Genomic DNA, 25,836 nt, shown 5'->3' on the forward strand with positions numbered 1-25,836 from the left:
ATCACAGTAGTTAGTATATTCAGATAGCTAGGTGGACAACCACATATCACAGTAGTTAGTATATTCAGATAGCTAGGTGGACAACCACATATCACAGTAGTTAGTATATTCAGATAGCTAGGTGAGACAACCACATATCACAGGTATATCACAGTATATTCAGATAGCTAGGTGGACAACCACATATTACAGTATATTCAGATAGCTAGGTGGACAACCACATATCACAGTATATTCAGATAGCTAGGTGGGACAACCACATATCACAGTAGTTAGTATATTCAGATAGCTAGGTGGGACCACCACATATCACAGTAGTTAGTATATTCAGATAGCTAGGTGAGACAACCACATATCACAGTAGTTAGTATATTCAGATAGCTAGGTGGACAACCACATATCACAGTAGTTATTATATTCATATTCAGATAGCTAGGTGGACAACCACATATCACAGTATATTCAGATAGCTAGGTGGACAACCACATATCACAGTAGTTAGTATATTCAGATAGCTAGGTGGGACAACCACATATCACAGTATATTCAGATAGCTAGGTGGACAACCACATATCACAGTATATTCAGATAGCTAGGTGGGACAACCACATATCACAGTAGTTAGTATATTCAGATAGCTAGGTGGGACAACCACATATCACAGTAGTTAGTATATTCAGATAGCTAGGTGGACAACCACATATCACAGTAGTTAGTATATTCAGATAGCTAGGTGGACAACCACATATCACAGTAGTTAGTATATTCAGATAGCTAGGTGGACAACCACATATCACAGTATATTCAGATAGCTGGGTGGACAACCACATATCACAGTAGTTATTATATTCAGATAGCTAGGTGGACAACCACATATCACAGTATATTCAGATAGCTGGGTGGACAACCACATATCACAGTAGTTATTATATTCAGATAGCTAGGTGGACAACCACATATCACAGTAGTTAGTATATTCAGATAGCTAGGTGGGACAACCACATATCACAGTAGTTAGTATATTCAGATAGCTAGGTGGGACAACCACATATCACAGTAGTTAGTATATTCAGATAGCTAGGTGGACAACCACATATCACAGTAGTTAGTATATTCAGATAGCTAGGTGGACAACCACATATCACAGTAGTTAGTATATTCAGATAGCTAGGTGGACAACCACATATCACAGTAGTTAGTATATTCAGATAGCTAGGTGGACAACCACATATCACAGTAGTTAGTATATTCAGATAGCTAGGTGGACAACCACATATCACAGTAGTTAGTATATTCAGATAGCTAGGTGGGACAACCACATATCACAGTAGTTAGTATATTCAGATAGCTAGGTGGACAACCACATATCACAGTAGTTATTATATTCAGATAGCTAGGTGAGACAATGAGACAACCACATATCACAGTAGTTAGTATATTCAGATAGCTAGGTGGACAACCACATATCACAGTAGTTAGTATATTCAGATAGCTAGGTGGGACAACCACATATCACAGTAGTTAGTATATTCAGATAGCTAGGTGAGACAACCACATATCACAGTAGTTAGTATATTCAGATAGCTAGGTGGGACAACCACATATCACAGTAGTTAGTATATTCAGATAGCTAGGTGGGACAACCACATATCACAGTAGTTAGTATAGCTAGGTGAGACAACCACATATCACAGTAGTTAGTATATTCAGATAGCTAGTATATTCAGTGCTAGGTGGACAACCACATATCACAGTAGTTAGTATATTCAGATAGCTAGGTGAGACAACCACATATCACAGTAGTTAGTATATTCAGATAGCTAGGTGGACAACCACATATCACAGTAGTTAGTATATTCAGATAGCTAGGTGGACAACCACATATCACAGTATATTCAGATAGCTAGGTGAGACAACCACATATCACAGTAGTTAGTATATTCAGATAGCTAGGTGGACAACCACATATCACAGTATATTCAGATAGCTAGGTGAGACAACCACATATCACAGTAGTTAGTATATTCAGATAGCTAGGTGGACAACCACATATCACAGTAGTTAGTATATTCAGATAGCTAGGTGGACAACCACATATCACAGTAGTTAGTATATTCAGATAGCTAGGTGAGACAACCACATATCTCAGTAGTTAGTATATTCAGATAGCTAGGTGAGACCACCACATATCACAGTAGTTAGTATATTCAGATAGCTAGGTGGACAACCACATATCACAGTAGTTAGTATATTCATCATCAGATAGCTAGGTGGACAACCACATATCACAGTAGTTAGTATATTCAGATAGCCAGGTGGGACAACCACATATCACAGTAGTTAGTATATTCAGACAGCTAGGTGGACAACCACCAGGGTGGTGGAGGTGGGGTGGTGAGGGTGGTGGAGGTGGGGTGGTGAGGGTGGTGGTGGGGGTGGTGGAGGTGGGGTGGTGAGGGTGGTGGGGGTGGTGGAGGTGGTGGTGGAGGTGGGGTGGTGAGGGTGGTGGGGGTGGTGGTGGGGGGTGGTGAGGGTGGTGAGGGTGGTGGTGGGGGGTGGTGAGGGTGGTGAGGGTGGTGGAGGTGGTGTGGGTGGTGGTGGAGGTGGGGTGGTGGTGGGGGTGGTGAGGGTGGAGGTGGGGTGGTGGAGGTGGGGTGGTGGAGGTGGGGTGGTGGTGAGGGTGGTGGAGGTGGGGGTGGTGTGGGTGGTGGTGGAGGTGGTGAGGGTGGTGGTGAGGGTGGTGAGGGTGGTGGTGGTGGGGTGGTGGTGGTGGGGTGGTGGTGGTGGTGGTGGTGAGGGTGGTGGTGGGGGGTGGTTGAGGTGGGGTGGTGGTGGAGGTGGGGTGGTGGTGGAGGTGGGGTGGTGGTGGAGGTGGAGGTGGGGTGGTGAGGGTGGTGGGGGTGGGGGTGGTGGAGGTGGGGTGGTGATGGTGGTGAGAGCGACTTCCGGGTTGGAGCGAGCGGTCGCATCTGCACTCGGTCCGCAGGTAGTATTACATTTCATTACATTTCATTATAGTACAACGGTTTGATTTGTCTAATCTTAGCAATTTCTTCTTAGCTAGCTTAGCTAGCTACATAGCCGTCTTTGTATCATAGATAATTGCGTAATTATCGTATTTCGTCATCCTAACGCAGTCTACACTGCCCTGCAGCTAGCCAGCTAGCTAACGTCCACCGTTAGCTAGTCCACCGTCTACCGATTAGCAGCACAACTATTACACTCAACTGAACGACTTGATTAGTGTAGTGTTAGCTAGCTACATAGTTGTCTTTGCTGTCTTCGTACCCAAGATAATTGTGTAGTTTAGAGTGTGTAGTTTTATGTCGTCCTTAACATAGGAGACTCTGCTAGCTAGCCAACAGCTAGCCAACGTCTACCGAACAGAACTTCTGCACTCAACAATCCGGTCGCATTTCGCTTCGCTCCACAGGTAGTATCACATTTTTCATTTCATTTCATTACAGTACAACGGCTTGATTTGTTTGATCGTAGCTAGCTACATAGCTAGCTACATAGCCGTCTTTGTATCAAAGATAATTGTGTAGTCTAGAGCGATTTCCTAGGTTAACTAGCCAGCTATTGTCGTTCTTTTAACGCAACGTAACGTAATCAACACTGCTAGCTAGCCAGCTAGCTCCGAATAGCAGCACAGTAGAAACTATTACACTCAACGGAACGACTTGATTAGTGTAGTGTCAACAACGCAGCCAATGCCAGCTAGCCTACATAGTCAACAACGCAGCCTCTGCCAGCTAGCCTACTTCAGCAGTACTGTATCATTTTAATCATTTTAGTCAATAAGATTCTTGCTACGTAAGCTTAACTTTCTGAACACTCGTGACGTGTAGTCCACTTGTCATTCCAATCTCCTTTGCATTAGCGTAGCCTCTTGTGTAGCCTGTCAACTATGTGTCTGTCTATCCCTGTTCTCTCCTCTCTGCACAGACCATACAAACGCTCCACACCGCGTGGCCGCGCCACCCTAATCTGGTGGTCCCAGCGCGCACGACCCACGTGGAGTTCCAGGTCTCCGGTAGCCTCTGGAACTGCCGATCTGCGGCCAACAAGGCAGAGTTCATCTCCGCCTATGTCTCCCTCCAGTCCCTCGACTTCTTGGCACTGACGGAAACATGGATCACCACAGACAACACTGCTACTCCTACTGCTCTCTCTTCGTCTGCCCACGTGTTCTCGCACACCCCGAGAGCTTCTGGTCAGCGGGGTGGTGGCACCGGGATCCTCATCTCTCCCAAGTGGTCATTCTCTCTTTCTCCCCTTACCCATCTGTCTATCGCCTCCTTTGAATTCCATGCTGTCACAGTTACCAGCCCTTTCAAGCTTAACATCCTTATCATTTATCGCCCTCCAGGTTCCCTCGGAGAGTTCATCAATGAGCTTGATGCCTTGATAAGCTCCTTTCCTGAGGACGGCTCACCTCTCACAGTTCTGGGCGACTTTAACCTCCCCACGCCTACCTTTGACTCATTCCTCTCTGCCTCCTTCTTTCCACTCCTCTCCTCTTTTGACCTCACCCTCTCACCTTCCCCCTACTCACAAGGCAGGAAATACGCTCGACCTCATCTTTACTAGATGCTGTTCTTCCACTAACCTCGTTGCAACTCCCCTCCAAGTCTCCGACCACTACCTTGTATCCTTTTCCCTCTCGCTCTCATCCAACACTTCCCACACTGCCCCTACTCGGATGGTATCGCGCCATCCCAACCTTCGCTCTCTCTCCCCCGCTACTCTCTCCTCTTCCATCCTATCATCTCTTCCCTCTGCTCAAACCTTCTCCAACCTATCTCCTGATTCTGCCTCCTCAACCCTCCTCTCCTCCCTTTCTGCATCCTTTGACTCTCTATGTCCCCTATCCTCCAGGCCGGCTCGGTCCTCCCCTCCCGCTCCGTGGCTCGACGACTCATTGCGAGCTCACAGAACAGGGCTCCGGGCAGCCGAGCGGAAATGGAGGAAAACTCGCCTCCCTGCTGACCTGACATCCTTTCACTCCCTCCTCTCTACATTTTCCTCTTCTCTCTCTGCTGCTAAAGCCACTTTCTACCACTCTAAATTCCAAGCATCTGCCTCTAACCCTAGGAAGCTCTTTGCAACCTTCTCCTCCCTCCTGAATCCTCCTCCCCCCCCCCTCCTCCCTCTCTGCAGATGACTTCGTCAACCATTTTGAAAAGAAGGTCGACGACATCCAATCCTCGTTTGCTAAGTCAAACGACACCGCTGGTTCTGCTCACACTGCCCTACCCTGTGCTCTGACCTCTTTCTCCCCTCTCTCTCCAGATGAAATCTCGCGTCTTGTGACGGCCGGCCGCCCAACAACCTGCCCGCTTGACCCTATCCCCTCCTCTCTTCTCCAGACCATTTCCGGAGACCTTCTCCCTTACCTCACCTCGCTCATCAACTCATCCCTGACCGCTGGCTACGTCCCTTCCGTCTTCAAGAGAGCGAGAGTTGCACCCCTTCTGAAAAAACCTACACTCGATCCCTCCGATGTCAACAACTACAGACCAGTATCCCTTCTTTCTTTTCTCTCCAAAACTCTTGAACGTGCCGTCCTTGGCCAGCTCTCCCGCTATCTCTCTCAGAATGACCTTCTTGATCCAAATCAGTCAGGTTTCAAGACTAGTCATTCAACTGAGACTGCTCTTCTCTGTATCACGGAGGCGCTCCGCACTGCTAAAGCTAACTCTCTCTCCTCTGCTCTCATCCTTCTAGACCTATCGGCTGCCTTCGATACTGTGAACCATCAGATCCTCCTCTCCACCCTCTCCGAGTTGGGCATCTCCGGCGCGGCCCACGCTTGGATTGCGTCCTACCTGACAGGTCGCTCCTACCAGGTGGCGTGGCGAGAATCCGTCTCCACACCACGTGCTCTCACCACTGGTGTCCCCCAGGGCTCTGTTCTAGGCCCTCTCCTATTCTCGCTATACACCAAGTCACTTGGCTCTGTCATAACCTCACATGGTCTCTCCTATCATTGCTATGCAGACGACACACAATTAATCTTCTCCTTTCCCCCTTCTGATGACCAGGTGGCGAATCGCATCTCTGCATGTCTGGCAGACATATCCGTGTGGATGACGGATCACCACCTCAAGCTGAACCTCGGCAAGACGGAGCTGCTCTTCCTCCCGGGGAAGGACTGCCCGTTCCATGATCTCGCCATCACGGTTGACAACTCCATTGTGTCCTCCTCCCAGAGCGCTAAGAACCTTGGCGTGATCCTGGACAACACCCTGTCGTTCTCAACTAACATCAAGGCGGTGGCCCGTTCCTGTAGGTTCATGCTCTACAACATCCGCAGAGTACGACCCTGCCTCACACAGGAAGCGGCGCAGGTCCTAATCCAGGCACTTGTCATCTCCCGTCTGGATTACTGCAACTCGCTGTTGGCTGGGCTCCCTGCCTGTGCCATTAAACCCCTACAACTCATCCAGAACGCCGCAGCCCGTCTGGTGTTCAACCTTCCCAAGTTCTCTCACGTCACCCCGCTCCTCCGCTCCCTCCACTGGCTTCCAGTTGAAGCTCGCATCCGCTACAAGACCATGGTGCTTGCCTACGGAGCTGTGAGGGGAACGGCACCTCAGTACCTCCAGGCTCTGATCAGGCCCTACACCCAAACAAGGGCACTGCGTTCATCCACCTCTGGCCTGCTCGCCTCCCTACCACTGAGGAAGTACAGTTCCCGCTCAGCCCAGTCAAAACTGTTCGCTGCTCTGGCCCCCCAATGGTGGAACAAACTCCCTCACGACGCCAGGACAGCGGAGTCAATCACCACCTTCCGGAGACACCTGAAACCCCACCTCTTTAAGGAATACCTAGGATAGGATAAAGTAATCCCTCTCACCCCCTCCCCTGAAAAGATTTAGATGCACTACTGTTCCACTGGAGGTCATAAGGTGAATGCACCAATTTGTAAGTCGCTCTGGATAAGAGCGTCTGCTAAATGACTTAAATGTAAATGTAAATGTGGTGGGGGTGGTGGAGGTGGGGTGGTGAGGGTGGTGGGGGTGGTGGAGGTGGGGTGGTGAGGGTGGTGGGGGGTGGGGGGGGGGGACTTGCAGTACTTGCCTTGACAGCTGCGGAGACAGCTGCAGTAGCAGCTATACTTAGGCCCTGCTTGCCGAAGGTCACCATGGTCTCGTAGCTACGCTCCTTGGCCTGGACAATGTACTCATCTATCTCCTGGTGACAACAACCGTTACAGAGACAAACAGAGAGTCAGTTCACAGAATAACAACTACAGTATGAAACAACATGTCAAAACCCTGGACAATGTACTCATCTATCTCCTGGTGACAACAACCGTTACAGAGACAAACAGAGAGTCAGTTCACAGAATAACAACTACAGTATGAAACAACATGTCAAAAAACCCATGACAACACAAAAGCTAAATATCTGGTCATCAACTGACAGCAGATCATTTTACGTGTCAGCCAGCTTTCTTAGTAGAAGGAATAAACACAAAGAATAGGATTCAAACGTTGACTGGGCTTCATATTCAATACACACAGTTTTAAAGTGCTCAGTCAGTCAGTCTTACCCTCTCTCTCGAGGACAGTAGAGGATGGAGACACTTCCGGTAGATGAGACTAGCTCCTCTGGTGTAGGGAGACAGCAACCAGATAACAAATGCTATCTTAATCTCATAGTACAGGGGGAACCTAGAGAGAGACACCACATTACAGTATTAACCTAGAGAGACCAGATATCTCATAGTACAGGGGGAACCTAGAGAGAGAGACCAGATATCTCATAGTACAGGGGGAACCTAGAGAGAGAGACCAGATATCTCATAGTACAGGGGGAACCTAGAGAGAGAGAGACCAGATATCTCATAGTACAGGGGGAACCTAGAGAGAGAGACCAGATATCTCATAGTACAGGGGGAACCTAGAGAGAGAGACCAGATATCTCATAGTACAGGGGGAACCTAGAGAGAGAGACCAGATATCTCATAGTACAGGGGGAACCTAGAGAGAGACACCACATTACAGTATTAACCTAGAGAGACCAGATATCTCATAGTACAGGGGGAACCTAGAGAGAGAGAGACCAGATATCTCATAGTACAAGGGGAACCTAGAGAGAGACCAGATATCTCATAGTACAGGGGGAACCTAGAGAGAGAGACCAGATATCTCATAGTACAGGGGGAACCTAGAGAGAGAGAGACCAGATATCTCATAGTACAGGGGAAACCTAGAGAGAGAGACCAGATATCTCATAGTACAGGGGGAACCTAGAGAGAGAGACCATATATCTCATAGTACAGGGGGAACCTAGAGAGAGACCAGATATCTCATAGTACAGGGGGAACCTAGAGAGAGAGACCAGATATCTCATAGTACAGGGGGAACCTAGAGAGAGACACCACATTACAGTATTAACCTAGAGAGACCAGATATCTCATAGTACAGGGGGAACCTAGAGAGAGACACCACATTACAGTATTAACCTAGAGAGACCAGATATCTCATAGTACAGGGGGAACCTAGAGAGAGAGACCACATATCTCATAGTACAGGGGGAACCTAGAGAGAGAGACCAGATATCTCATAGTACAGGGGGAACCTAGAGAGAGAGAGACCAGATATCTCATAGAACAGGGGGAACCTAGAGAGAGACACCACATTACAGTATTAACCTAGAGAGACCAGATATCTCATAGTACAGGGGGAACCTAGAGAGAGAGACCAGATATCTCATAGTACAAGGGGAACCTAGAGAGAGACCAGATATCTCATAGTACAGGGGGAACCTAGAGAGAGACCAGATATCTCATAGTACAGGGGGAACCTAGAGACCAGATATCTCATAGTACAGGGGGAACCTAGAGAGAGACCAGATATCTCATAGTACAGGGGGAACCTAGAGAGAGAGACCAGATATCTCATAGTACAGGGGGAACCTAGAGAGAGAGAGACCAGATATCTCATAGTACAAGGGGAACCTAGAGAGAGACCAGATATCTCATAGTACAGGGGGAACCTAGAGAGAGACCAGATATCTCATAGTACAGGGGGAACCTAGAGACCAGATATCTCATAGTACAGGGGGAACCTAGAGAGAGACCAGATATCTCATAGTACAGGGGGAACCTAGAGACCAGATATCTCATAGTACAGGGGGAACCTAGAGAGAGACCAGATATCTCATAGTACAGGGGGAACCTAGAGACCAGATATCTCATAGTACAGGGGGAACCTAGAGAGAGACCAGATATCTCATAGTACAGGGGGAACCTAGAGAGAGAGACCAGATATCTCATAGTACAGGGGGAACCTAGAGAGAGAGACCAGATATCTCATAGTACAAGGGGAACCTAGAGAGAGACCAGATATCTCATAGTACAAGGGGAACCTAGAGAGAGACCAGATATCTCATAGTACAGGGGGAACCTAGAGAGAGACACCACATTACAGTATTAACCTAGAGAGACCAGATATCTCATAGTACAGGGGGAACCTAGAGAGAGAGAGACCAGATATCTCATAGTACAAGGGGAACCTAGAGAGACCAGATATCTCATAGTACAGGGGGAACCTAGAGAGACCAGATATCTCATAGTACAGGGGGAACCTAGAGAGAGACCAGATATCTCATAGTACAGGGGGAACCTAGAGAGAGAGAGACCAGATATCTCATAGTACAAGGGGAACCTAGAGAGAGACCAGATATCTCATAGTACAGGGGGAACCTAGAGAGAGAGACCAGATATCTCATAGTACAGGGGGAACCTAGAGAGAGAGAGACCAGATATCTCATAGTACAGGGGGAAACTAGAGAGAGAGACCAGATATCTCATAGAACAGGGGGAACCTAGAGAGAGAGACCAGATATATCATAGTACAGGGGGAACCTAGAGAGAGACCAGATATCTCATAGTACAGGGGGAACCTATAGAGAGAGACCAGATATCTCATAGTACAGGGGGAACCTAGAGAGAGACCAGATATCTCATAGTACAGGGGGAACCTAGAGAGAGACCAGATATCTCATAGTACAGGGGGAACCTAGAGAGAGAGACCAGATATCTCATAGTACAGGGGGAACCTAGAGAGAGAGACCAGATAGCTCATAGTACAAGGGGAACCTAGAGAGAGAGACCAGATATCTCATAGAACAGGGGGAACCTAGAGAGAGAGACCAGATATCTCATAGTACAGGGGGAACCTAGAGAAAGACCAGATATCTCATAGTACAGGGGGAACCTATAGAGAGAGACCAGATATCTCATAGTACAGGGGGAACCTAGAGAGAGACACCACATTACAGTATTAACCTAGAGAGACCAGATATCTCATAGTACAGGGGGAACCTAGAGAGAGAGACCAGATATCTCATAGTACAGGGGGAACCTAGAGAGAGAGACCAGATATCTCATAGTACAGGGGGAACCTAGAGAGAGAGACCAGATATCTCATAGTACAGGGGGAACCTAGAGAGAGACCAGATATCTCATAGTACAGGGGGAACATAGAGAGAGAGACCAGATATCTCATAGTACAGGGGGAACCTAGAGAGAGAGACCAGATATCTCATAGTACAGGGGGAACCTAGAGAGAGACCAGATATCTCATAGTACAGGGGGAACCTAGAGAGAGAGACCAGATATCTCATAGTACAGGGGGAACCTAGAGAGAGAGAGACCAGATATCTCATAGTACAGGGGGAAACTAGAGAGAGAGACCAGATATCTCATAGAACAGGGGGAACCTAGAGAGAGAGACCAGATATATCATAGTACAGGGGGAACCTAGAGAGAGACCAGATATCTCATAGTACAGGGGGAACCTATAGAGAGAGACCAGATATCTCATAGTACAGGGGGAACCTAGAGAGAGACACCACATTACAGTATTAACCTAGCGAGAGACCAGATATCTCATAGTACAGGGGGAACCTAGAGAGAGAGACCAGATATCTCATAGTACAAGGGGAACCTAGAGAGAGAGACCAGATATCTCATAGTACAGGGGGAACCTAGAGAGAGACCAGATATCTCATAGTACAGGGGGAACCTATAGAGAGAGACCAGATATCTCATAGTACAGGGGGAACCTAGAGAGAGACACCACATTACAGTATTAACCTAGAGAGACCAGATATCTCATAGTACAGGGGGAACCTAGAGAGAGAGACCAGATATCTCATAGTACAGGGGGAACCTAGAGAGAGAGACCAGATATCTCATAGTACAGGGGGAACCTAGAGAGAGAGACCAGATATCTCATAGTACAGGGGGAACCTAGAGAGAGACCAGATATCTCATAGTACAGGGGGAACATAGAGAGAGAGACCAGATATCTCATAGTACAGGGGGAACCTAGAGAGAGACCAGATATCTCATAGTACAGGGGGAACCTAGAGAGAGACCAGATATCTCATAGTACAGGGGGAACCTAGAGACCAGATATCTCATAGTACAGGGGGAACCTAGAGAGAGACCAGATATCTCATAGTACAGGGGGAACCTAGAGAGAGAGACCAGATATCTCATAGAACAGGGGGAACCTAGAGAGAGAGACCAGATATATCATAGTACAGGGGGAACCTAGAGAGAGACCAGATATATCATAGTACAGGGGGAACCTAGAGAGAGACCAGATATCTCATAGTACAGGGGGAACCTATAGAGAGAGACCAGATATCTCATAGTACAGGGGGAACCTAGAGAGAGACACCACATTACAGTATTAACCTAGCGAGAGACCAGATATCTCATAGTACAGGGGGAACCTAGAGAGAGACCAGATATCTCATAGTACAGGGGGAACCTAGAGAGAGACCAGATATCTCATAGTACAGGGGGAACCTAGAGAGAGAGACCAGATATCTCATAGTACAGGGGGAACCTAGAGAGAGAGACCAGATATATCATAGTACAAGGGGAACCTAGAGAGAGAGACCAGATATCTCATAGAACAGGGGGAACCTAGAGAGAGAGACCAGATATCTCATAGTACAGGGGGAACCTAGAGAGAGACCAGATATCTCATAGTACAGGGGGAACCTATAGAGAGAGACCAGATATCTCATAGTACAGGGGGAACCTAGAGAGAGACACCACATTACAGTATTAACCTAGAGAGACCAGATATCTCATAGTACAGGGGGAACCTAGAGAGAGAGACCAGATATCTCATAGTACAGGGGGAACCTAGAGAGAGACCAGATATCTCATAGTACAGGGGAACCTAGAGAGAGAGACCAGATATCTCATAGTACAGGGGAACCTAGAGAGAGACCAGATATCTCATAGTACAGGGGAACCTAGAGAGAGAGAGACCAGATATCTCATAGTACAAGGGGGAACCTAGAGAGAGACCAGATATCTCATAGTACAGGGGGAACCTAGAGAGAGACCAGATATCTCATAGTACAGGGGGAACCTAGAGACCAGATATCTCATAGTACAGGGGGAACCTAGAGAGAGACCAGATATCTCATAGTACAGGGGGAACCTAGAGACCAGATATCTCATAGTACAGGGGGAACCTAGAGAGAGACCAGATATCTCATAGTACAGGGGGAACCTAGAGACCAGATATCTCATAGTACAGGGGGAACCTAGAGAGAGACCAGATATCTCATAGTACAGGGGGAACCTAGAGAGAGAGACCAGATATCTCATAGTACAGGGGGAACCTAGAGAGAGAGACCAGATATCTCATAGTACAAGGGGAACCTAGAGAGAGACCAGATATCTCATAGTACAAGGGGAACCTAGAGAGAGACCAGATATCTCATAGTACAGGGGGAACCTAGAGAGAGACACCACATTACAGTATTAACCTAGAGAGACCAGATATCTCATAGTACAGGGGGAACCTAGAGAGAGACCAGATATCTCATAGTACAAGGGAACCTAGAGAGACCAGATATCTCATAGTACAGGGGGAACCTAGAGAGACCAGATATCTCATAGTACAGGGGGAACCTAGAGAGAGACCAGATATCTCATAGTACAGGGGGAACCTAGAGAGAGAGAGACCAGATATCTCATAGTACAAGGGGAACCTAGAGAGAGACCAGATATCTCATAGTACAGGGGGAACCTAGAGAGAGAGACCAGATATCTCATAGTACAGGGGGAACCTAGAGAGAGACACCACATTACAGTATTAACCTAGAGAGACCAGATATCTCATAGTACAGGGGGAACCTAGAGAGAGAGACCAGATATCTCATAGTACAGGGGGAACCTAGAGAGAGAGACCAGATATCTCATAGTACAGGGGGAACCTAGAGAGAGAGACCAGATATCTCATAGTACAGGGGGAACCTAGAGAGAGACCAGATATCTCATAGTACAGGGGGAACATAGAGAGAGAGACCAGATATCTCATAGTACAGGGGGAACCTAGAGAGAGAGACCAGATATCTCATAGTACAGGGGGAACCTAGAGAGAGAGACCAGATATCTCATAGTACAGGTGAGTGTTAGGAACGAGGGTCAGATTAAGGTTAGGTATAGATTCAGGTAAGCGTTAGGGAAAGGCATTGGTTTACGGTTAGGGAAAGGGTTAGCGTTAGGGAAAGGTTTAGCGTTAGGGAAAGGGTTAGCGTCAGGGAAAGGGTTAGCGTCAGGGAAAGGGTTAGCGTCAGGGAAAGGCTTAGCGTCAGGGAAAGGCTTAGCGTCAGGGAAAGGCTTAGCGTCAGGGAAAGGGTTAGCGTCAGGGAAAGGGTTAGCGTCAGGGAAAGGGTTAGCGTCAGGGAAAGGGTTAGCGTCAGGGAAAGGGTTAGCGTCAGGGAAAGGGTTAGCGTTAGGGAAAGGGTTAGCGTCAGGGAAAGGGTTAGCGTTAGGGAAAGGGTTAGCGTTAGCGTTAGGGAAAGGGTTAGCGTTAGCGTTAGGGAAAGGGTTAGCGTTAGGGAAAGGGTTAGCGTTAGGGAAAGGGTTAGCGTTAGGGAAAGGGTTAGCGTTAGGGAAAGGGTTAGCGTTAGGGAAAGGGTTAGCGTTAGGGAAAGGGTTAGCGTTAGGGAAAGGGTTAGCGTTAGGGAAAGGGTTAGCGTTAGGGAAAGGGTTAGCGTTAGGGAAAGGGTTAGCGTTAGGGAAAGGGTTAGCGTTAGGGAAAGGGTTAGCGTTAGGGAAAGGCATTGTGTTACTGCCATTCATTTTCTGCCAGTCAAACATACACTGCCTAAATCCTATTAACCAGCCGACATGACGCTCCTCATTAAATCTGAACAACAAATTTATAAGACTGAATCTTAATTAAATCTCATTAAGCCTGGATTGTTGTCGGCATAGTGTGTTGATCAAAGACAACACGGAAAACTAAATGGGATTGGCTTGTTTGGCACAAGCATAAAGTAGATGCTTCTGTCTGTATTCAGGCTACAGTGAGGTCTGTATTCAGGCTACAGTGAGGTCTGTATTCAGGCTACAGTGAGGTCTGTATTCAGGCTACAGTGAGGTCTGTATTCAGGCTACAGAGAGGTCTGTATTCAGGCTACAGTGAGGTCTGTATTCAGGCTACAGTGAGGTCTGTATTCAGGTTACAGTGAGGTCTGTATTCAGGCTACAGTGAGGTCTGTATTCAGTCTCTCCAGGCTACAGTGAGGTCTGTATTCAGTCTCCCCAGGCTATAGTGAGGTCTGTATTCAGTCTTACCAGGCTACAGTGAGGTCTGTATTCAGGCTACAGTGAGGTCTGTATTCAGTCTTACCAGGCTACAGTGGGGTCTGTATTCAGTCTCACCAGGCTACAGTGAGGTCTGTATTCAGGCTACAGTGAGGTCTGTATTCAGTCTTACCAGGCTACAGAGAGGTCTGTATTCAGTCTCACCAGGCTACAGTGAGGTCTGTATTCAGGCTACAGTGAGGTCTGTATTCAGTCTCCCCAGGCTACAGTGAGGTCTGTATTCAGTCTCCCCAGGCTACAGTGAGGTCTGTATTCAGTCTCCCCAGGCTACAGTGAGGTCTGTATTCAGTCTCACCAGGCTACAGTGGGGTCTGTATTCAGTCTCCCCAGGCTACAGTGGGGTCTGTATTCAGTCTCCCCAGGCTACAGTGAGGTCTGTATTCAGTCTCCCCAGGCTACAGTGGGGTCTGTATTCAGTCTCCCCAGGCTACAGTGAGGTCTGTATTCAGTCTCCCCAGGCTACAGTGGGGTCTGTATTCAGTCTCCCCAGGCTACAGTGAGGTCTGTATTCAGTCTCCCCAGGCTACAGTGAGGTCTGTATTCAGTCTCCCCAGGCTACAGTGAGGTCTGTATTCAGTCTCCCCAGGCTACAGTGAGGTCTGTATTCAGTCTTACCAGGCTACAGAGAGGTCTGTATTCAGGCTACAGTGAGGTCTGTATTCAGTCTCCCCAGGCTACAGTGAGGTCTGTATTCAGTCTACAGTGAGGTCTGTATTCAGTCTCCCCAGGCTACAGTGAGGTCTGTATTCAGTCTCCAGTGAGGTCTGTATTCAGTCTCCCCAGGCTACAGCGAGGTCTGTATTCAGTCTCTCCAGGCTACAGTGAGGTCTGTATTCAGGCTACAGTGAGGTCTGTATTCAGTCTTACCAGGCTACAGTGGGGTCTGTATTCAGTCTCCCCAGGCTACAGTGAGGTCTGTATTCAGGCTACAGTGAGGTCTGTATTCAGTCTTACCAGGCTACAGTGAGGTCTGTATTCAGTCTCCCAGGCTACAGTGAGGTCTGTATTCAGTCTCCCCAGGCTACAGTGAGGTCTGTATTCAGGCTACAGTGAGGTCTGTATTCAGTCTCCCCAGGCTACAGTGAGGTCTGTATTCAGTCTTACCAGGCTACAGTGAGGTCTGTGATGGTCTCCACTACGGTGTAGAGAGCAAACACAATCCAGTACATCATCCAACGGACCTGTTGGAACAGAGAGAGAGAGATAATCAACTCTTTCTACATGTTACAGTATGCTAGACATACACCTGTTGGAACAGAGAGAGAGAGAGATAATCAACTCTTCCTACATGTTACAGTATGCTAGACATACACCTGTTGGAACAGAGAGAGAGAGATAATCAACTCTTTCTACATGTTACAGTATGCTAGACATACACCTGTTGGAACAGAGAGAGAGAGATAATCAACTCTTCCTACATGTTACAGTATGCTAGACATACACCTGTTGGAACAGAGAGAGAGAGATAATCAACTCTTCCTACATGTTACAGTATGCTAGACATACACCTGTTGGAACAGAGAGAGAGATAATCAACTCTTCCTACATGTTACAGTATGCTAGACATACACCTGTTGGAACAGAGAGAGAGATAATCAACTCTTCCTACATGTTACAGTATGCTAGACATACACCTGTTGGAACAGAGAGAGAGATAATCAACTCTTCCTACATGTTACAGTATGCTAGACATACACCTGTTGGAACAGAGAGAGAGAGATAATCAACTCTTCCTACATGTTACAGTATGCTAGACATACACCTGTTGGAACAGAGAGAGAGATAATCAACTCTTTCTACATGTTACAGTATGCTAGACATACACCTGTTGGAACAGAGAGAGAGAGAGATAATCAACACTTCCTACATGTTACAGTATGCTAGACATACACCTGTTGGAACAGAGAGAGAGAGAGATAATCAACACTTCCTACATGTTACAGTATGCTAGACATACACCTGTTGGAACAGAGAAAGAGATAATCAACTCTTCCTACATGTTACAGTATGCTAGACATACACCTGTTGGAACAGAGAGAGAGAGAGATAATCAACACTTCCTACATGTTACAGTATGCTAGACATACACCTGTTGGAACAGAGAGAGAGAGATAATCAACACTTCCTACATGTTACAGTATGCTAGACATACACCTGTTGGAACAGAGAGAGAGAGAGATAATCAACACTTCCTACATGTTACAGTATGCTAGACATACACCTGTTGGAACAGAGAAAGAGATAATCAACTCTTCCTACATGTTACAGTATGCTAGACATACACCTGTTGGAACAGAGAGAGAGAGATAATCAACTCTTCCTACATGTTACAGTATGCTAGACATACACCTGTTGGAACAGAGAGAGAGATAATCAACTCTTCCTACATGTTACAGTATGCTAGACATACACCTGTTGGAACAGAGAAAGAGAGATAATCAACTCTTCCTACATGTTACAGTATGCTAGACATACACCTGTTGGAACAGAGAGAGAGAGATAATCAACTCTTCCTACATGTTACAGTATGCTAGACATACACCTGTTGGAACAGAGAGAGAGAGAGATAATCAACTCTTCCTACATGTTACAGTATGCTAGACATACACCTGTTGGAACAGAGAGAGAGAGAGATAATCAACACTTCCTACATGTTACAGCATGCTAGACATACACCTGTTGGAACAACAAAGATATATACTTTGGAACAGATTTCTTAAATTAAAAATCACTTGGAGCTGATTGGCTGGTGTTTTACAGTGTTATGTCCAAAAAGAAGCACCAGGGAACTCTGCAATAAGGTGTGAGCAGCACAGTACAGGACTACAGACTAACAGGCTACAGGACTACAGACTAACAGGCTCCAGGCTAACAGGCTACAGACTAGCAGGCTACAGGACTACAGACTAACAGGCTCCAGGCTACAGACTAGCAGGCTACAGGACTAACAGGCTACAGACTAGCAGACTAACAGGCTACAGACTAACAGGCTACAGGCCGGCCTACAGGACTACAGGCCGGCCTACAGACCAACAGGCTAACAGGCTGGCCTACAGGCTAACAGGACAACAGGCTAACAGGACAACAGGCTACAGGCTTACAGGCTTACAGGCTTACAGGCTTACAGGCTACCATCCAAAGCAAGCATTCCTCCCTCTTAGACAGACTCAGAGAGGAGATACCTAGCCAACAAGCCATGGGCTTGGCAACTTGTTCTGGCTAGATTATTCCTCATGTCTAACTAAAGCCTTGTTCACACAGCAGGCCTTAAGGCTAAAACCAGTTAGGTAGACTGTCTCTCTCTCTCTCTCTCTCTCTCAAATACAGCTGTTGAAAATGTTATTTTTATTATAACATGCAAAAGAAACTAAGCATCATTGTTGCTTGTGCTGCATTAACCATGCAGACTGAACGCGTGCGTCTCGTGGTCAAGAGACAACAGTTGCGCTCCTTGAGTGACAGGGGGCGGGGCTAGGAGAGAGAGAGAGAGAACTCAAGTAGTGTAGTAAACTATAAAGATGGACGTTACACAAGGTGTATCACATTTAACAAACCAAACATTCAAATACCGGTATAGAAGGTAACGGAGAGACGGAGGAGAGGAGAAAGGGCTGAGGAGAGGAGAAAGGACTGAGGAGAGGATGGAGAGGAGAAAGGACTGAGGAGAGGAGAGACGGGGGAGAGGAGATAGGGGAGAGACTGAGGAGAGGAGAAAGGGCTGAGGAGAGGAGAGACAGAGGAGAGGAGGGAGAGACGGAGGAGAGGAGGGAGAGACGGAGGAGAGGAGATAGGGGAGAGGAGAAAGGACTGAGGAGAGGAGAGAGAGACTGAGGAGAGGAGAAAGGGCTGAGGAGAGGAGAGACAGAGGAGAGGAGGGAGAGACGGAGGAGAGGAGGGAGAGACGGAGGAGAGGAGATAGGGGAGAGGAGAAAGGACTGAGGAGAGGAGAGAGAGACTGAGGAGAGGAGAAAGGGCTGAGGAGAGGAGAGACAGGAGAGGAGAGAGAGACGGAGGAGAGGAGAGAGAGACGGAGGAGGGAGAGACGGAGGAGGGAGAGACGGAGGAGGGAGAGACGGAGGAGGGAGAGAGACGGAGGAGAGGAGAGGAGGGAGAGACGAAGGAGGGAGAGACGGAGGAGAGGAGGGAGAGACGGAGGAGAGGAGGGAGAGACGGAGGAGAGGAGGGAGAGACGGAGGAGGGAGAGACGGAGGAGGGAGAGACGGAGGAGGGAGAGACGGAGGAGAGGAGAGACGGAGGAGGGAGAGAGACGGAGGAGAGAGAGAGACGAAGGAGAGAGAGACGGAGGAGAGAGAGAGACGAAGGAGAGAGAGACGGAGGAGAGGAGAGGAGAGAGAGACGGAGGAGAGAGAGAGACGGAGGAGAGGAGGGAGAGACGGAGGAGAGGAGGGAGAGACGGAGGAGGAGAGAGAGACGGAGGAGAGGAGGGAGAGACGGAGGAGAGAGAGACCGATGATATCCTCATAAAGAACCTCTCCTAAACCTGTTGGCCCACACACTCAATATAGCATTCCTGTAAAGCACCTGCTTGGAGCCCATCCTTCACAGTGCCCTGCTGCACGTCTCCACAGATAGGCATGTCAATGTGTTTGTTCCAGTCATAGGCAGTTAACTCCCATTCACATGCCTGGACTTGTCCTCAATACCTTCAGACCAGACATGGGCTGCTTTTCAAACTCATAAAAGACACACCCTCGGGGGAACCCCCCCCACACACACACACACACACACACACGATGAAATCAATGATGTTGAAATAAGGGTTTTTGTACTTACATATTCCTTGACATTTTTTGTTTTCACTGCTTTGTAGGAATAGTATGCAGGATACAGGGTCCCGAAGACGAGCCTGTGTAGAGACCAGAGAAATATGAAACTATCAGCGGCAAATCATTTACCACCAAGAGAGAACATATAAAAAGGACACATTCAGTTACACTAAAGCAACAACAAGCCAGACACACCGAAAGCATCATAATCACAGGCTGCTAAGAGCTGCTGTACTGAACCAGACTCCGGAGTTTCCTGTAGTCCTCTATGTAGCCTGGTGTTAGGATGCACTACCACTCCCTACACGTGGGGGAGCTGTGTCTGTTTCACAACAGCCTCCTGAGTTTCCTGTAGTCCTCTATGTAGCCTGGTGTTAGGATGCACTACCACTCCCTACACATGGGGGAAGCTGTGTCTGTTTCACAACAGCCTCCTGAGTTTCCTGTAGTCCTCTATGTAGCCTGGTGTTAGGATGCACTACCATTCCCTACACGTGGGGGAGCTGTGACTGTTTCACAACAGAGATTTGATCCAACATGGGGGGGGGTTGGGTTCAGTGGGGTTCTCAGGGAGAGAACACAACCCGGCACGCCCCAGTGGATGACCCACACCAGATGTAAAGCCTACACATGGTTGTATACCGAATGGCATCCTATTCACACAGAGTACATCCCATGAGCCCTCGTCAAAAAGTAGTCCACTGCCCCATGAGCCCTCGTCAAAAAGTAGTCCACTGCCCCATGAGCCCTTGTCAAAAAGTAGTCCACTGCCCCATGAGCCCTTGTCAAAAAGTAGTCCACTGCCCCATGAGCCCTTGTCAAAAAGTAGTCCACTGCCCCCTGAGCCCTCGTCAAAAAGTAGTCCACTATATAGGGAATGCTGCCATATGGGATGTACTCTGTGTGTTATATATAGGCCCGATAGGATTCTCTCTGATCTGAGACCGGGCTGCAGTGAGGAGTCACATACATGTATGTACGTACGTACGTGTGTGTGTGTGTGTGTATGTACGTACGTACAATGCAGGTGACAAATATTCAGGCCCCTTGACTTTTTCCACATTTTGCTTCGTTACAGCCGCATTAAAAGAAAATATATGTCCCCCCCTTACTTCAATCTACTCATTCCAGGGTTCTCTTTATTCAAGGTCCCTTTATAAAAATGTAGCAAATTGATTCCCTGAAGAATTCACAGTGTTCTGGAGGCAAAGGTGGATCCAACCCAGTACTAGATGGGTGTACCTAAAAAAACTGGCCAACGAGCGTATAAGAGTGAAATTCTCTTCCTGTTCGTTTTTTATGTTTCATGGCCTCTGTCCAGGGATCCACCTCACTCGCCTCCATGACAGAGTTTATTGTGCTGTTGCCATAGAAACAGCAGAGGACTATACAGGGTCTCCAAGAATAGCAGTGGTTGGCTGTAGTCAGACAGTCCTTTCTCTAAGCCTCCAACAGGGAAGGAAGGAAGGGTGTAATTTGTAAAAGTCCTTCCATTTGTAACAGCTACTTGTTGAATTAAAACGGTGGTCTGCTTAGTTAATAGGTGCCATTTTCCCTTCAATTTGGCTGCTGTTCTTAAAAAATCAGCTTAATCTAGCGCCACCCACAACACAGACAGCAGGCAGTAGACACACCACAGAAATAGATTTAGACTGGGAAGAAAAGGCCAACATCCCTTCCTACTGGACAGCAACGACTTAGTCCACCATTTACAGTAATGATAAAGCATATGCATATTATCACACCTCATCTAGTTCTTCCGTTGAACAGGAGCTGCCCTGCAGGATACCAGGTAATAACGTGGCTATATACAGGAAGTACCAGGTAATAACATGGCTATATACAGGGAGTACCAGGTAATTTACATTTACATGGCTATATACAGGGAGTACCAGGTAATAACATGGCTATATACAGGGAGTACCAGGTAATAACATGGCTATATACAGGGAGTACCAGGTAATAACATGGCTATATACAGGAGTACCAGGTAATAACATGGCTATATACAGGAGTACCAGGTAATAACATGGCTATATACAGGAGTACCTGGTAATAACATGGCTATATACAGGGAGTACCTGGTAATAACATGGCTATATACAGGAAGTACCAGGTAATAACATGGCTATATACAGGGAGGTAATAACATGGCTATATACAGGAAGTACCAGGTAATAACACGGCTACATACAGGAAGTACCAGGTAATAACACGGCTACATACAGGAAGTACCAGGTAATAACATGGCTATATACAGGGAGTACCAGGTAATAACACGGCTACATACAGGAAGTACCAGGTAGTAACATGGCTACACACAGGAAGTACCAGGTAATAACACGGCTACACACAGGAAGTACCAGGTAATAACACGGCTACATACAGGAAGTACCAGGTAGTAACATGGCTATAGACAGGGAGTGTCAAGTAATTGAGGTAGATATGTACATATAACTAGGAATATAGTGACAGATCAGAGTAGCAGCGTATGTGATGAGGCATACAAGTTAGTGAAAATGCAGATAGTTGAATAGTTCAAATAGCTTCCTGCACCAACTAGTCTAATGGGAAGGTAAAACCTTGTCAGTTGTACAACAACGCATTCAACCGAAATGAGTCTTCTGCATTTAACCCCTCTGACTCACAGAGTTAAGGCCTTAAAAACCCACGTTGTCGGCGCCCGGGGAGCTGTTGTTCTGAGTTAACTGCCAGCTCGGGGATTTGAACCAGCGATCTTTCGGTTACCGTGGCAAAACTTAACCGCTAGGCTACCTGCCACCCTCGGGGGTAGAAGCTGTGCAGGGTCCTATTGGTTCCAGACTCACTTGCAGTGCAGAAATAGGGAACAGTCTATGACAAGCGTGGCTGGAGTCTTTGACAATCTTTTGGGCCTTCCTCTGACGCTCCCTGGTATAGAGGTCCTGGATGGCAGGAAGCTTGGCCCCAGGGACGTACTACCCTCTGTGGTGCCTTCCCCTGACACCGCCTGGTATAGAGGTCCTGGATGGCAGGAAGCTTGGCCCCAGGGACGTACTGGACCGTACTACCCTCTGTGGTGCCTTCCCCTGACGCTCCCTGGTATAGAGGTCCTGGATGGCAGGAAGCTTGGCCCCAGGGACGTACTGGGCCGTACTACCCTCTGTGGTGCCTTGTGGTCGGATGTCAAGCAGTCAGTCAAGACGCTCTCAATGGTGAAGAACTTTGAGGATCTGAAGGTGCCATCTTCACGTAGGTGCGTAGGTGTGTTTGGACCACGATAGATTGTTATTGATGTGGACACTCTCGACCCGCTCCACTACAGCCCCGTCGATGTGAATGGGGGGGGTGTGGCTCAGCCCTCCGTTTCCTGTAGTCCACCATCAGCTCCACTACAGCCCCGTCGATGTGAATGGGGGGTGTGGCTCGGCCCTCTGGGGGGTGTGGCTCGGCCCTCCGTTTCCTGTAGTCCACCATCAGCTCCACTACAGCCCCATCGATGTGAATGGGGGGGTGTGGCTCGGCCCTCCGTTTCCTGTAGTCCACCATCAGCTCCACTACAGCCCCGTCGATGTGAATGGGGGCTCGGCCCTCCGTTTCCTGTAGTGCACCATCAGCTCCTTTGTCTTGCTGATGTTGAAGGGGGGGTTGTTGTCCTGGTACCCCACCATCAGGTCTCTGGGACACAATCATTGGGTCACGCTTTATTTTGGACAATCCGGATTTTCCATCTGTAGATGTTTACAGGATGGTCATACTATCAACAAACTACCTGTTGATAAGCAATTACTTACTAAGGTTAGGGTTAACGTTAAGGCTAGGGTTAAGATTAGGATAAGGATAAGGGTTAAGAGGTCAGGGTTAAGTTTAGGTTTAGGGTAAGGGTTAACATTAAGGCTAGGGTTAAGTTTAGGCTTAGGATAAGGGTTAAGAGGTCAGGGTTAAGTTTAGGCTTAGGATAAGGGTTAAGAGGTCAGGGTTAAGTTTAGGCTTAGGGTTAAGAGGTCAGGGTTCATGTTAAGGGTTCATGTTAAGGGTTAAGAGGTCAGGGTTCATGTTAAGGGTTAAGAGGTCAGGGTTCATGTTAAGGGTTAAGAGGTCAGGGTTCATGTTAAGGGTTAGGAGAAGGGTACGGTTAGCGCTAGTGTTAGTAGTTAGTCTATAGAGCACCTACAGATGGACAACACAAATAAAACATAAATCATTGTTGGCCTGCAGAAATAGACCAAGTCCCGCTCGGGGCAGGCTGGAGTATCTTCACACAAGGGAGGAGGAATATTTCTCCAGAAACCGTGACCATGAAGGAGACAGAGCCTGCAGAGAGGCTTCTTGAAACAATTGTGTGAAATGGGGCCTCTCTAGCAGTATGCAGCAGGAAAACATGACACACAAGCCTTGACATTCTGTTTTAGATCAACTTTACCAGTTCTGGTAACAAAAATAAAATGTAATGTCTGACAGTACACCCACCGCTCGCTCACGGCTCCTAGCATGAAGCCTGGGAGAGAGACAGAGATGTAGAGTTACTGGGAGAGAGAGTCAGATGTAGAGTTACTGGGAGAGAGAGTCAGATGTAGAGTTACTGGGAGAGAGAGTCAGATGTAGAGTTACTGGGAGAGAGAGTCAGATGTAGAGTTACTGGGAGAGAGAGTCAGATGTAGAGTTACTGGGAGAGAGAGTCAGATGTAGAGTTACTGGGAGAGAGAGTCAGATGTAGTTACTGGGATAAAGACGGAGGAAGGAAGGATACAGGCAGAGATCAACTCCAACATCTGGTTTCAGCTACAGGGGTAGAGGGCTGATGGCTTTCCCCTGTGGAAATACACATCTGTTGCTACAGCTACAGAGGTAGAGGGCTGATGGCTTTCCCCTGTGGAAATACACATGTTGCCACAGGGCTAAAGGGCTGATGGCTTTCCCCTGTGGAAATACACATCTGGTGTCAGCTACAGGGGTAGAGGGCTGATGGCTTTCCCCTGTGGAAATACACATCTGTTGCTACAGGGGTAAAGGGCTGATGGCTTTCCCCTGTGGAAATACACATCTGGTGTCAGCTACAGGGGTAGAGGGCTGATGGCTTTCCCCTGTGGAAATACACATCTGGTTTCAGCTACAGGGGTAGAGGGCTGATGGCTTTCCCCTGTGGAAATACACATGTTGCCACAGGGCTAAAGGGCTGATGGCTTTACCCTGTGGAAATACACATCTGGTGTCAGCTACAGGGGTAGAGGGCTGATGGCTTTCCCCTGTGGAAATACACATCTGTTGCTACAGGGGTAAAGAGCTGATGGCTTTCCCCTGTGGAAATACACATCTGGTGTCAGCTACAGGGGTAGAGGGCTGATGGCTTTCCCCTGTGGAAATACACATCTGGTTTCAGCTACAGGGGTAGAGGGCTGATGGCTTTCCCCTGTGGAAATACACATCTGGTTTCAGCTACAGGGGTAAAGGGCTGATGGCTTTCCCCTGTGGAAATACACATCTGTTGCTACAGGGGTAAAGGGCTGATGGCTTTCCCCTGTGGAAATACACATCTGGTGTCAGCTACAGGGGTAGAGGGCTGATGGCTTTCCCCTGTGGAAATACACATCTGGTTTCAGCTACAGGGGTAGAGGGCTGATGGCTTTCCCCTGTGGAAATACACATCTGGTGTCAGCTACAGGGGTAGAGGGCTGATGGCTTTCCCCTGTGGAAATACACATCTGGTTTCAGCTACAGGGGTAAGGGCTGATGGCTTTCCCCTGTGGAAATACACATCTGGTGTCAGCTACAGGGGTAGAGGGCTGATGGCTTTCCCCTGTGGAAATACACATCTGGTTTCAGCTACAGGGGTAAGGGCTGATGGCTTTCCCCTGTGGAAATACACATGTTGCTACAGGGCTAAAGGGCTGATGGCTTTCCCCTGTGGAAATACACATCTGGTTTCAGCTACAGGGGTAAGGGCTGATGGCTTTCCCCTGTGGAAATACACATCTGGTGTCAGCTACAGGGGTAGAGGGCTGATGGCTTTCCCCTGTGGAAATACACATCTGGTTTCAGCTACAGGGGTAAAGGGCTGATGGCTTTCCCCTGTGGAAATACACATCTGTTGCTACAGGGGTAAAGGGCTGATGGCTTTCCCCTGTGGAAATACACATCTGGTGTCAGCTACAGGGGTAGAGGGCTGATGGCTTTCCCCTGTGGAAATACACATCTGGTTTCAGCTACAGGGGTAGAGGGCTGATGGCTTTCCCCTGTGGAAATACACATCTGGTGTCAGCTACAGGGGTAGAGGGCTGATGGCTTTCCCCTGTGGAAATACACATCTGGTTTCAGCTACAGGGGTAAGGGCTGATGGCTTTCCCCTGTGGAAATACACATCTGGTGTCAGCTACAGGGGTAGAGGGCTGATGGCTTTCCCCTGTG

At 47.9% G+C, this 25,836-nt stretch overlaps 1 protein-coding gene across 1 annotated transcript in view; it reads right to left on the bottom strand.

Moving 5' to 3' along the window:
* Positions 1-1,723: 1,723 nt before the first annotated feature.
* LOC135571161 (receptor expression-enhancing protein 3) overlaps positions 1,724-25,836 on the bottom strand; it is a 44,679-nt gene continuing 20,566 nt past the window's right edge. Inside the window, exons 2-6 of the mRNA XM_065016951.1 lie at positions 19,460-19,532; positions 15,770-15,846; positions 7,562-7,682; positions 7,087-7,200; positions 1,724-1,729 (exon numbers count right to left, since the gene is read on the bottom strand). Of these exons, the coding sequence (XP_064873023.1) occupies positions 1,724-1,729; positions 7,087-7,200; positions 7,562-7,682; positions 15,770-15,846; positions 19,460-19,532 (391 nt within the window). The remainder of the gene's footprint in view (positions 1,730-7,086; positions 7,201-7,561; positions 7,683-15,769; positions 15,847-19,459; positions 19,533-25,836) is intronic.

Source organism: Oncorhynchus nerka, unplaced genomic scaffold (genome assembly GCF_034236695.1).
Source record: "Oncorhynchus nerka isolate Pitt River unplaced genomic scaffold, Oner_Uvic_2.0 unplaced_scaffold_720, whole genome shotgun sequence".
NCBI lineage: Eukaryota > Metazoa > Chordata > Actinopteri > Salmoniformes > Salmonidae > Oncorhynchus > Oncorhynchus nerka.